The sequence below is a fragment of the Hemitrygon akajei genome, chromosome 11 (genome assembly GCF_048418815.1).
Source record: "Hemitrygon akajei chromosome 11, sHemAka1.3, whole genome shotgun sequence".
NCBI lineage: Eukaryota > Metazoa > Chordata > Chondrichthyes > Myliobatiformes > Dasyatidae > Hemitrygon > Hemitrygon akajei.
The window spans coordinates 77023462-77036067 of NC_133134.1; the positions used below are offsets into that span (position 1 = coordinate 77023462).

Genomic DNA, 12606 nt, shown 5'->3' on the forward strand with positions numbered 1-12606 from the left:
CCCCCTGTAAATAGTGACACACTCCCCGGGACCCCCTGTAAATAGTGACACACTCCCCGGGAGCCCCTGTAAATAGTGACACACTCCCCGGGACCCCCTGTAAATAGTGACACACTCCCCGGGAACCCCTGTAAACACCGACACTCCCCGGGACCCCCTGTAAACACCGACACTCCCCGGGAGCCCCTGTAAATAGTGACACACTCCCCAGGAACCCCTGTAAACACCGACACTCCCCGGGACCCCCTGTAAACACCGACACACCCCGGGACCCCCTGTAAACACCGACACTCCCCGGGAGCCCCTGTAAATAGTGACACACTCCCCAGGAACCCCTGTAAACATCGACACTCCCCGGGACCCCCTGTAAACACCGACACTCCCCGGGACCCCCTGTAAACACCGACACTCCCCGGGAGCCCCTGTAAATAGTGACACACTCCCCAGGAACCCCTGTAAACACCGACACTCCCCGGGACCCCCCTGTAAACACCGACACTCCCCGGGACCCCCTGTAAACACCGACACTCCCCGGGACCCCCTGTAAATAGTGACACACTCCCCGGGACCCCCTGTAAATAGTGACACACTCCCCGGGACCCCCTGTAAACACCGACACTCCCCGGGACCCCCTGTAAACACCGACACTCCCCGGGACCCCCTGTAAACACCGACACTCCCCGGGACCCCCTGTAAATAATGACACACTCCCCGGGACCCCCTGTAAACACCGACACTCCCCGGGACCCCCTGTAAATAGTGACACACTCCCCGGGACCCCCTGTAAACACCGACACTCCCCGGGACCCCCTGTAAATAGTGACACACTCCCCGGGACCCCCTGTAAATAGTGACACACTCCCTGGGAACCCCTGTAAACACTGACACTCCCCGGGACCCCCTGTAAATAGTGACACACTCCCCGGGACCCCCTGTAAACACCGACACTCCCCGGGACCCCCTGTAAATAGTGACACACTCCCCGGGAACCCCTGTAAACACCGACACTCCCCGGGACCCCCTGTAAACACTGACACTCCCCGGGACCCCCTGTAAATAGTGACACACTCCCCGGGACCCCCTGTAAACAGTGACACACTCCCCGGGACCCCCTGTAAACACCGACACTCCCCGGGACCCCCTGTAAATAGTGACACACTCCCCGGGACCCCCTGTAAACACCAACACTCCCCGGGACCCCCTGTAAATAGTGACACACTCCCCGGGACCCCCTGTAAACACCGACACTCCCCGGGAGCCCCTGTAAATAGTGACACACTTCCTGGGACCCCCTGTAAACACCGACACTCCCCGGGACCTCCTGTAAATAGTGACACACTCCCCGGGACCCCCTGTAAACAGTGACACACTCCCCGGGACCCCCTGTAAACACCGACACTCCCCGGGACCCCCTGTAAATAGTGACACACTCCCCGGGACCCCCTGTAAACACCGACACTCCCCGGGAGCCCCTGTAAATAGTGACACACTTCCTGGGACCCCCTGTAAACACCGACACTCCCCGGGACCTCCTGTAAATAGTGACACACTCCCCGGGACCCCCTGTAAACAGTGACACACTCCCCGGGACCCCCTGTAAACACCGACACTCCCCGGGACCCCCTGTAAATAGTGACACACTCCCCGGGACCCCCCTGTAAATAGTGACACACTCCCCGGGACCCCCTGTAAATAGTGACACACTCCCCGGGACCCCCTGTAAATAGTGACACACTCCCCAGGACCCCCTGTAAATAGTGACACACTCCCTGGGACCCCCTGTAAATAGTGACACACTCCCCGGGACCCCCTGTAAACACCGACACTCCCCGGGACCCCCTGTAAACACTGACACTCCCCGGGAGCCCCTGTAAATTGTGACACACTCCCCGGGAACCCCTGTAAACACCGACACTCCCCGGGACCCCCTGTAAACACCGACACTCCCCGGGACCCCCTGTAAATAGTGACACACTCCCCAGGACCCCCTGTAAACACCAACACTCCCCGGGACCCCCTGTAAATAGTGACACACTCCCCGGGACCCCCTGTAAATAGTGACACACTCCCCGGGAGCCCTTGTAAATAGTGACACACTCCCCGGGACCCCCTGTAAACACCGACACTCCCCAGGACCCCCTGTAAACACCGACACTCCCCAGGACCCCCTGTAAATAGTGACACACTTCCCGGGACCCCCTGTAAACACCGACACTCCCCAGGACCCCCTGTAAATAGTGACACAGTCCCCGGGACCCCCTGTAAATAGTGACACACTCCCTGGGAACCCCTGTAAACACTGACACTCCCCGGGACCCCCTGTAAACACTGACACTCCCCGGGACCCCCTGTAAACACTGACACTCCCCGGGACCCCCTGTAAATAGTGACACACTCCCCGGGACCCCCTGTAAATAGTGACACACTTCCCGGGACCCCCTGTAAACACCGACACTCCCCGGGACCCCCTGTAAATAGTGACACACTCCCCGGGACCCCCTGTAAATAGTGACACACTCCCCGGGACCCCCTGTAAATAGTGACACACTCCCCGGGACCTCCTGTAAATAGTGACACACTCCCTGGGAACCCCTGTAAACACTGACACTCCCCGGGACCCCCTGTAAACACTGACACTCCCCGAGACCCCCTGTAAACACCGACACTCCCCGGGACCCCCTGTAAACACTGACACTCCCCGGGACCCCCTGTAAACACTGACACTCCCCGGGACCCCCTGTAAATAGTGACACACTCCCCGGGACCCCCTGTAAATAGTGACACACTCCCTGGGAACCCCTGTAAACACTGACACTCCCCGGGACCCCCTGTAAACACCGACACGCAGCACAGAAGCTTCTGTAGATACTTTTTGTTTTTCCCTTAAGCCATGCTACACAGGAAATGTCAATTGTACTCAACTAATTAAACTAGTAATTAAACACCTAACGAAATCAATCCCAGCTGCCTGCACTATGTCCACTTCTCTCCATTTTCTGTCCATTTATTTGCCTTTGAAACAGCATCTTCGTCTCTTCCTCCACCATCATTGCCAGCAGCCCATTCCACGCTCTGTGGTAAAACAAACAACACTGCACATTCCTCACCCTCTGACCCTCCAGAGAAAACTACCCAAGTTTGTCCAACCTCTCCTATTCCTCACACCCTCGAATCCAGGCAGCCTCCTGGGGAATCTCTTCTGCACTTTCTCCAAAGCCTCCACATCCTTCCTGTAATGGGGTGACCAGAAATGAACACAATACTCCAGCTCCTGGCTGACCAGGGTTTTGTAAAGCTGCAACATAACTCTCCCAATTCCTTTACTAATAAGGCCAAACCCTTTCTTACTGTATGGCCAGCAGCTAAGAACTTGGATCCCAAGACCCCTCTGTACATTAGTGCTGTTAAGACTACAAGACCTTAAGACATAGGAGCATATTTAGGCCATTGAGCCCATCAAATCTGTTCTGCCATTCCATCTTGGTTGACTTATTATCCCTCTCAACCCCATTCTCCTGTCTTCTCCCTGTAACCTATGACACTTGGATTAAACAACCCCTGCTTTAAACATTCCCTATGATTTTGCCTCCACAGCTGCAGCCATCTGCAGCAACAAATTCCACAGATTCATTACCCTCTGGCTGAAGAAATGCCTCCTCATCTCAGTTCTAAAGGAACATCCTTGTATTCTGAGACTGAGGCCTCTGGTCCTGTCATTAACGGTTCCGAGACTGAGGCCTCTGCTCCTGTCATTAACGGTTCTGAGACTGAGGCCTCTGGTCCTGTCATTAACGGTTCTGAGGCTGAGGCCTCTGGTCCTGTCATTAACGGTTCCGAGACTGAGGCCTCTGGTCCTGTCATTAACGGTTCCAAGACTGAGGCCTCTGGTCCTGTCATTAACACTGTACGGCCCCTTTACATTTGACCCCCAAAGTGCAACACCTCCCACTTAGGACAGACTGAACTCCACCTGCCATTTCTTTGCCCATGTCTTCAAGAAACTGCGAGGTTCAGTATTGCCAAGGCAGCCGAGAGGAGGGGATAAGAGGGAGAGTACGAAGGCCGTCTCTGCTTCACTCTCACTCCCTGTGGACTGCTTATCCCAGCACTACTACCTTCGCTGGGGCACCCAAGCTGGGAATGGGAGGCTGGCCGAGGACGTTGGGAATATTGTCATTTAGTGGGGGTAAAGGGCAAAATCTCAGCTTCAGTCAAACCTTCAGAGCCAGACTCAGCGCCACTCCCACTGAGGTGGAAGGGCTTGCACTGGACTCCGACTGAAGAAAACTATTACCTCAAATGCAGTAAAACTTTGTTAATTGTTCTACTATGATCTATCTGCTCCTCCAGACCTTCGTGCGTCGTCTAATCCCGTCTCCACCCTTGTCTCCTAGCAACCAGGCCAAAGTTTGTTGTGAGCTGTGTTGTTGGACTCGATATCCAGAGGCAGGGATTAATTCAATATGATCCTGTCCTATGAGAGAGAGTGACCACCAGCTAAGATGGTACTTAGAAACATACCTGGCTCAGGAAACGTCCTACCTAGAGAAAGCTGGAGTGACTAAGTTACCTCGGCCCTTTTCTCGGTGGTAACAAGAGGCCTCCTGGTTGGTACTGTGGAGACTTGCAGGCTCAAACGCTCATTTAATATCAGAGAAAGAATGCAATAGTCAGCCTGAAATTCATAATCTCAGGTTGAGATTTAACCCTAATCCTGTCCAACGATCAAGGCTGATGAGGGTGTGCCTCAGTGGGAAAGTGAGGGTGTGGGGGCGGGGGGAGAAACATAGCCAAGGTTTGCTTCCAGACGGGTGTTTGAGGGAGGGAGGAGGGTTTCAGGTGTGTGTTGAGACTTTAAAATGCACTGGTGAGGCCTCACTTGGAGTATTGAGAGCAGTTTTGGGTCCCCTTATCTTAGGAAGGATGTGCTGAAACTGGAGAGGGTTCAAAGGAGGTTCACAAAATGATTCCAGGATTGAACAGCTTGTCGTATGTAGAGTGTTTGATGGCTCTGGGCCCGTTCTCACTGGAATTCAGAAGAATGAGGGATGACCTCATTGAAATCTATCGAATAGTGAAAGGCCACGATAGAGTGGAAGTGGAAAGGACTTTCTCTATGATGGGAGAGTCTAAGACCAGAGGTTGCAGCCTCAGATTAGAGGGACGATCTTTTAGAACAAAGACAAGGAACAATTTCTTTAGCCAGAGAGTGGTGAATCTGCGGAATTCTTTTCTGTGGAGGCCAAGTCTTTATGTACACTCGAGGCAGAAGTTGATATATTCCTGATTGGTCAGGGCGTGAAGGGTTACAGGGAGAAGGCAGGAGATGGGGCTGAGAGGGAAATGGATCAGCCAGGATGAAATGGTGGAGCAGACTCGATTGGACTAATGGCCTAATTCTGCTCCATATCTTATGGAGAGACGAGGGGAGGGAGAGAAATGAGGTGATTCCAGAGACGGGTGTGGTACAAGGCCCAGAGGGGCTGCAGAGATAGGGAGGGTGTTACCGAGATGGTGGGATGCAGGGGCCCATTCAAAGAATTCCCCTCCACTTGAAAACGAAAAGGCCCTGCTTCTCCCGACTCTACAAACATTGCCCGGACCTCCCCTGACCACTCACAGATATAGTAATAGTCCACACCAGGCTGGAACTCAAAGCCCAGCGTGAAGGGCGTGAAGAGCTGGATCTTCTCCGAGAAGCGGACAGGGGCGTAGGGGGCGAAAGGCCGGTTACACTCCCACCGCTTGAAGGCCTTGCCCTTGGAGTTGCAGTCACCGTAGCCCTCGGTATCCACCATGTAAAGATGGAACGACTCCGTCTGCTCCAGCGGCGTCTCGGCAGGGTAGTGAGGGCAAAAGATATCCAGGTAGTCGTTGATCGACACCTTCACCGTGTAATCGTCGACCTCAAACCTGCGGAGGAGACGGGAGTCAGTCAGAAACCGATACTACAAAACGTGGAACAGTACAGGCCCTTCGGCCAATCTGCTGGGGACGTCAGCAGCCCAGTGTCTGCGAGCCTCGATGCAACCTGGACACCGTCCAGTGCGACGTGCGGGATGCGTGCCTGTGGTAGGCGGGTGGGGGTGAGCAATGAAGCTTGTTTTGCTGTTGTTGTGTTTCGTGTTGCTCTGCCCGGGATTGTGGCCATGATACATCGGTGTCGGAATGTGGTGACATTAGCTGTCAGTCCCAGCACACCCTTGGGTGTGTTAGTTCCTAATGTCTATGATGTATTTCACTTACGTTTCAATGTACCCGTGATAAATAGATCTCCATATTGTTCCAAACTTGTCCCTCCTACACAACTCATAACCCTCCATCTTGCTTTCATCCACAAGAGTCTCCTAACGCCTGTGCCTCCAACACCACCCCCGACAGGGCTTTCCACACATTTCAGAACCAGGATCAGAGGCTATTCTAACCGGTTGTCTGACAGCCTGGTATGGAAACACCAATGCCCTTGAACAGAAAATCCCACAAAGAGTAGTGGGCATGGCCCAGTCCATCACGGGTAAAGGCCTCCCCACCAGTGAGCACAGCTACAGGGAATGTGGTCGCAGGAAAGCAGCGTCCATCGTCAGGGACCCCCACCACCAGGTTCAGGAACAGATATCACCCCTCACCCATCAGGCTCATTGATCCAGCGGGGATAACTTCACTCAACCCATCACCGAAGTGTTCCCGCAACCTCCGGGCTCATTTCAAGGACTCTTCATCCCGTGTTCTCAATATTTATAACATTATTATATCATTATTCCTTTCTTTTTGAACCAGAGGGTTCTTTTTGCATTTGCACAGTTTTATGGTCTTTTGCACGCTGGTTGGAGCGGTGATTCTATTGTGGTTATTGGAATTATTGAGTATGCCAGCGAGGAAAATGAACTCAGGGTTGAATATGGTGACATAAACGTACTTTGAGAATCAGAATTACTGACATACAGTGTGTGGTAGATAGACTGGAAGGGACGAATAGCCTACTGCCCCCATGCCCTGCGGCCTTAGGGTCTATGGACATTTGAAAGCTCTTTGGCAGGCCCCTGGATGAAAGAAGAACAGAGGCGTGCTGCAGGACAGAAGGGTGAGGTTCATCTTAGAGTAGGTTATGAGGTTGGCACATCGACGGCTGAAGGACCTGTACTTTACTGTAAGGTTCTATGGTCTATCGTGTAAAGAATCGGTTGTTTTATGGCACCAACACGGTACTCTACATAAAAACTTACGAGTTTCAATAAGAAATATTTTTTTTTAAATAGTGCTAAATAGCAAGGTAGTTAGTGTCCATGGACTTTGGCGGCAGAGTGGCTGTTGAGTGCGACTCCTCTCCAAGGAAGCTTGGCGAAGATCACTCACTCGTTTTGCCTTCACAGCCCACTGCCTTTTGAAGGCATCCTCGATGGGTGAGGGCTTACCACAACGTCACTGTAGCGCCCTCTATTACCGTCGTCATAATTGTTCTCCCGTGCTGAGTAACGATCTGATCTCTACGAACGGTGCACATACAAGAGAAAATCTGCAGACGCTGGAAATCCGAGCAACACACACAAAATGCCGGAGGAACTCAGCAGGCCAGGCAGCGTCTGTGGAGAGGAGTACAGTCGACATTCTGGGTTGAAACCCTTCGGCAGGACGCTGCCTGGCCTGCTGAGTTCCTCCAGCATTGTGTATGTGTTGGACGGTAAGCAAAACAAGCTTTTCACTGCATCTCGCTGCATGTGACAATAGCAAACCAATTCCAAGAGGGCTGTGAGTGCGCCCTTGGACACAGGTCCCGCGTTCAGGCGATCTGCCTGTGTTCGGTATACAGGCCTCATGTTGAGGGGGATCTGTGCGTGTCCGGTACGCAGCTGATATTCAGGAAGTATAAGATACCAACATAAAACCCACTGGAAGATGTTCTAGAAACAATTATTTTTTCTCTAATTTATTTACTGGCTTCTCACCCCTCCCTCACCACTCCTCAAAGGGTAGGTAGGAGGAAGGTGAGCCCACAGATACACAACACTCACAAATAAGCCTGAGTTAAAAATCAATTCTGCTAAATCTACACAAGAAAGATCACAACTAGAACAAAGACACAGTCCATTGTAGTGCAAAGAGGTCACAGTGTTTCTGTACCGAGGTGGTGATCGGGGTTGTGCCGGTCGGTTCAGGAACCGAATGGTTGAAGGGTGGTCGCTGTTCCTGACCCTGGTGGTGTGGGGCTTCAGGATTCTGTACCTCCTGCCGATGGGAGCTGTGATGATGGACGTTCCCTTTTTGAGGCAGCGTCCGATGGTAGGGAGGGGTGTGTCCAGGATGTAGCGGGCTGAATCCACCTCCTTCTGCAGCTTCTGACCAGAGACAGCATCCCATCACACACTCCCAGGGTCACACACAGAGTGAAACTCCCTCCACACCGCCCCATCACACACTCCCGGGGTCAGACAGAGTGAAACTCCCTCCACACCGTCCCATCACACACTCCCGGGGTCAGACGCAGAGTGAATCTCCCTCCACACCGTCCCATCACACACTCCCGGGGTCAGACGCAGAGTGAACTCCCTCCACACCGTCCCATCACACACTCCCAGGGTCAGACGCAGAGTGAAGCTCCCTCCACACTGTCCCATCACACACTCCCGGGGTCAGACACAGAGTGAAACTCCCTCTACACCATCCCATCACACACTCCCGGGGTCAGACGCAGAGTGAATTCCCTCTACACCGTCCCATCACACACTCCCGGGGTCAGACGCAGAGTGAATCTCCCTCCACACCGTCCCATCACACACTCCCGGGGTCAGAGTGAAACTCCCTCCACACCGTCCCATCACACACTCCCGGGGTCAGACGCAGAGTGAACTCCCTCTACACTGTCCCATCACACACTCCCGGGGTCAGACACAGAGTGAAATTCCCTCCACACCATCTCATCACACACTCCCGGGGTCAGACACAGAGTGAAGCTCCCTCCGCACTGTCCCATCACACACTCCCGGGGTCAGACACAGAGTGAAGCTCCCTCCGCACCGTCCCATCACACACTCCCAGGGTCAGACCAAGAGTGAAACTCCCTCTACACTGTCCCATCACACACTCCCAGGGTCAGACACAGAGTGAAACTCCCTCTACACTGTCCCATCACACACTCCCGGGGTCAGACACAGAGTGAATCTCCCTCTACACTGTCCCATCACACACTCCCGGGGTCAGACACAGAGTGAATCTCCCTCCGCACCGTCCCATCACACACTCCCGGGGTCAGACACAGAGTGAAACTCCCTCTACACTGTCCCATCACACACTCCCGGGGTCAGACACAGAGTGAATCTCCCTCCGCACCGTCCCATCACACACTCCCGGGGTCAGACACAGAGTGAAATTCCCTCCACACTGTCCCATCACACACTCCCGGGGTCAGACACAGAGTGAAATTCCCTCCACACTGTCCCATCACACACTCCCGGGGTCAGACAGCAAGTGAGTCTGATGTTGCTGACTGATTACAGGTCAGATCTCGCTGAGTATTTTGTTTATTGGAGATTAATAATATCCGTCTCATTATGTAAGCGGTTCAGGATGAGGGCTTTGGAGACATACTGTGCCGTGGTGAAAGTTGAGACGTTGTTTCCCTGTGAAATATGATTCTTTTGGTAATGGATTTGGACAAAATATCATTTGTAATGCGCAATAATTTTTTATTTTCAAACTGAGCTGTCAGCGGGGACGTGATTTTTCACTCTGAGATATGGACCCCCACCTCCCTAAACACCCCTCCCTCCACGGTGGCTGTAGTGTGCACTGTCCTCAAATCGCACCCTGGTTACTCGGCTGGGATACACCGTCAGCCTCACCTGACCCTGACCCCTCTTCCACCCGTAGGCTCCCCCTCCACCATCCCGACTGGGAGACACATCGGCCATTGCCCCACCATCGGAGGGGGGGGCAAATCCCAGAATTCCCTCCTCGACAGCACCGTTGGGTGCTCCCTTCCCCACACAGACTGTGGCGATTTGAGACCGTGACACCCCCTCTGCCCCCACCCCTCAAGGATTTGCGAGAGAGGGGCAATAAACGCTGGGCTTGTAGAGTGGCGGTGAGAAGGTTATCAGTTGCTGCAGGCACTCTTGATCAGCTGGGTAAGTGGGCAGCGGAGCGACAAATGGTGTTTGGAATACTCAAGTGCACTGCAGGAAGACGGACGAGGGTAGAACTTTCACAGTGACTGGCTGGGTTAGGGGAGAGCAGAGGGACTGAGGGCTTTGTCACCGTTCGACACGCTGGCCTCATCGAGTGTAGGAGTTGGAATCTTGTGCTACAGTACGTACAAGATGTTGGTGAAGCCACACTTGAGAGCATCATGTACCGTCTTGGTCACCCTGCTCTCGGAAAGACGTCACTACTACAGAGGAGATTTAAGAGTTTAACAGGAACTCGAGGGGAAACTTCCTCACTCAGAGGGTGGTCAGTACATGCAACGAGCCGACAGAGGAAGTTTTATGAGGCAGGTTCATTAGCAACATTGAAAGGACACTTGGACAGGTACATGGATAGGAAAGGTTCAGAGGGATACGGACAGGTACACAGATAGGAAAGGTTCAGAGGGATACGGACAGGTACACGGATAGGAAAGGTTCAGAGGGATACGGACAGGTACACGGATAGGAAAGGTTCAGAGGGATACGGACAGGTACACGGATAGGAAAGGTTCAGAGGGATACGGACGGGTACACGGATAGGAAAGGTTCAGAGGGATACGGACGGGTACACGGATAGGAAAGGTTTAGAGCGATACGGACAGGGACACGGATAGGAAAGGTTCAGAGGGATACGGACAGGTACACGGATAGGAAAGGTTCAGGGGGATACGGATAGGAAAGGTTTAGGGGGATACGGACAGGTACACGGATAGGAAAGGTTCAGAGGGATACGGACAGGTACACGGATAGGAAAGGTTCAGAGGGATACGGACAGGTACACGGATAGGAAAGGTTTAGAGGGATACGGACAGTACACAGATAGGAAAGATTCAGAGGGATACGGACAGGTACACGGATAGGAAAGGTTCAGGGGGATATGGACAGGGACACGGATAGGAAAGGTTTAGAAGGATATTTATGGGAATCTTGCATACACCAGGTGGGCCGAAAGATCAGTTTCCTTGCTGGGTGACTCTGACAAATCGACATGGATGTGAATGGGAGATTGACTACCAGCGCAGACCTGGGAGGCCGAAGGGCTGGTTTCACTGCTGGATCGCTGTGCTTTCAGAAGGAATGGTGACATTTATTAAGTTTTAATTTTACCTTACCCCAGGCAGTGATGGCAGAGAGAAGGGGGGAGGGGCAGAATTCATTGTTGCATCTGCACTGAAATCTGGTTGCTGGCATCTCACATCAGCTGGCAGCGTGTCCTTCCCCTGTGTCTGTACAGCCACAGATAGTGATTCCATTAACCCCCGGGCCCTTCAATATTCATCAGGCCAACTCCCTTCCACCCCGCTGCGGGGGCAGCAGCACTGCCGGCAACTCAGTCAAGGTTAGAGTCTCCTCACAGCTGTGAGCCGGGAGAGGAGCAGCACGCCGAGGGAGGGGTAGTGAGGAGGGAGTGCCATGTTGAGGGAGGGGAAGTGAGGAGGGAGTGCCATGCTGAGGGAGGGGCATTTTATTTATTTTAATTTGCGATACATCGCGGAATGTGCTTGCAGCACTTTGAGCCGCGTAGCCCAGCGACACCTGACGGCCCCTGATTTAACCCTGGCCTGATCACGAGGCAGCTTACAGTGACCAAGTCACCTACCGACCGGTGTTACTTTGGACACACGAGGCCGCGGGCTTAAAGAGGATGCCGGGACTGAACTGAAGGGCGGAGGAGGGAGGACCGGGCCGTGGGCAGCGGTGGAGGGGCAGCATTGGGCGGAGGAGGGAGGACCGGGCCGAGGGCAGGGTGGGGGGGAAGCACTGGGCGGAGGAGGGAGGTCCAGGCCGAGGGCAGGGTGGGGGGGCAGCACTGGGCGGAGGGCAGGGTGGGGGGGGGGGGAAGCACTGGGCCGAGGGCAGGGTGGGGGGGAAGCACTGGGCGGAGGAGGGAGGACCGGGCCGAGGGCAGGGTGGGGGGGAAGCACTGGGCGGAGGAGGGAGGTCCAGGCCGAGGGCAGGGTGGGGGGGCAGCACTGGGCGGAGGAGGGAGGTCCGGGCCGTGGGCAGCGGTGGGGGGGCAGCACTGGGCCGAGGGCAGGGTGGGGGGGGAAGCACTGGGCGGAGGAGGGAGGACCGGGCCGTGGGCAGGGTGGGGGGGAAGCACTGGGCGGAGGAGGGATGTCCGGGCCGTGGGCAGCAGTGGGGGGCAGCACTGGGCCGTGGGCAGCGGTGGGGGGGCAGCACTGGGCGGAGGAGGGAGGACCGGGCCGTGGGCAGGGTGGGGGGGCAGCACTGGGCCGAGGGCAGGGTGGGGGGGCAGCACTGGGCGGAGGAGGGAGGTCCAGGCCGAGGGCAGCGTTGGGGGGGCAGCACTGGGCCGAGGGCAGGGTGGGGGGGGAAGCACTGGGCGGAGGAGGGAGGACCGGGCCGTGGGCAGGGTGGGGGGGCAGCACTGGGCGGAGGAGGGAGGACCGGGCCGTGGGCA

At 54.8% G+C, this 12606-nt stretch overlaps 1 protein-coding gene across 1 annotated transcript in view; it reads right to left on the bottom strand.

Annotated features, from left to right (window-relative positions):
- The window catches only part of LOC140735737 (ephrin-A2-like), a 51072-nt gene that overhangs the window by 21630 nt on the left and 16836 nt on the right, over positions 1-12606 (bottom strand). Inside the window, exon 2 of the mRNA XM_073061175.1 lies at positions 5621-5913. Within this exon, the coding sequence (XP_072917276.1) occupies positions 5621-5913 (293 nt within the window). The remainder of the gene's footprint in view (positions 1-5620; positions 5914-12606) is intronic.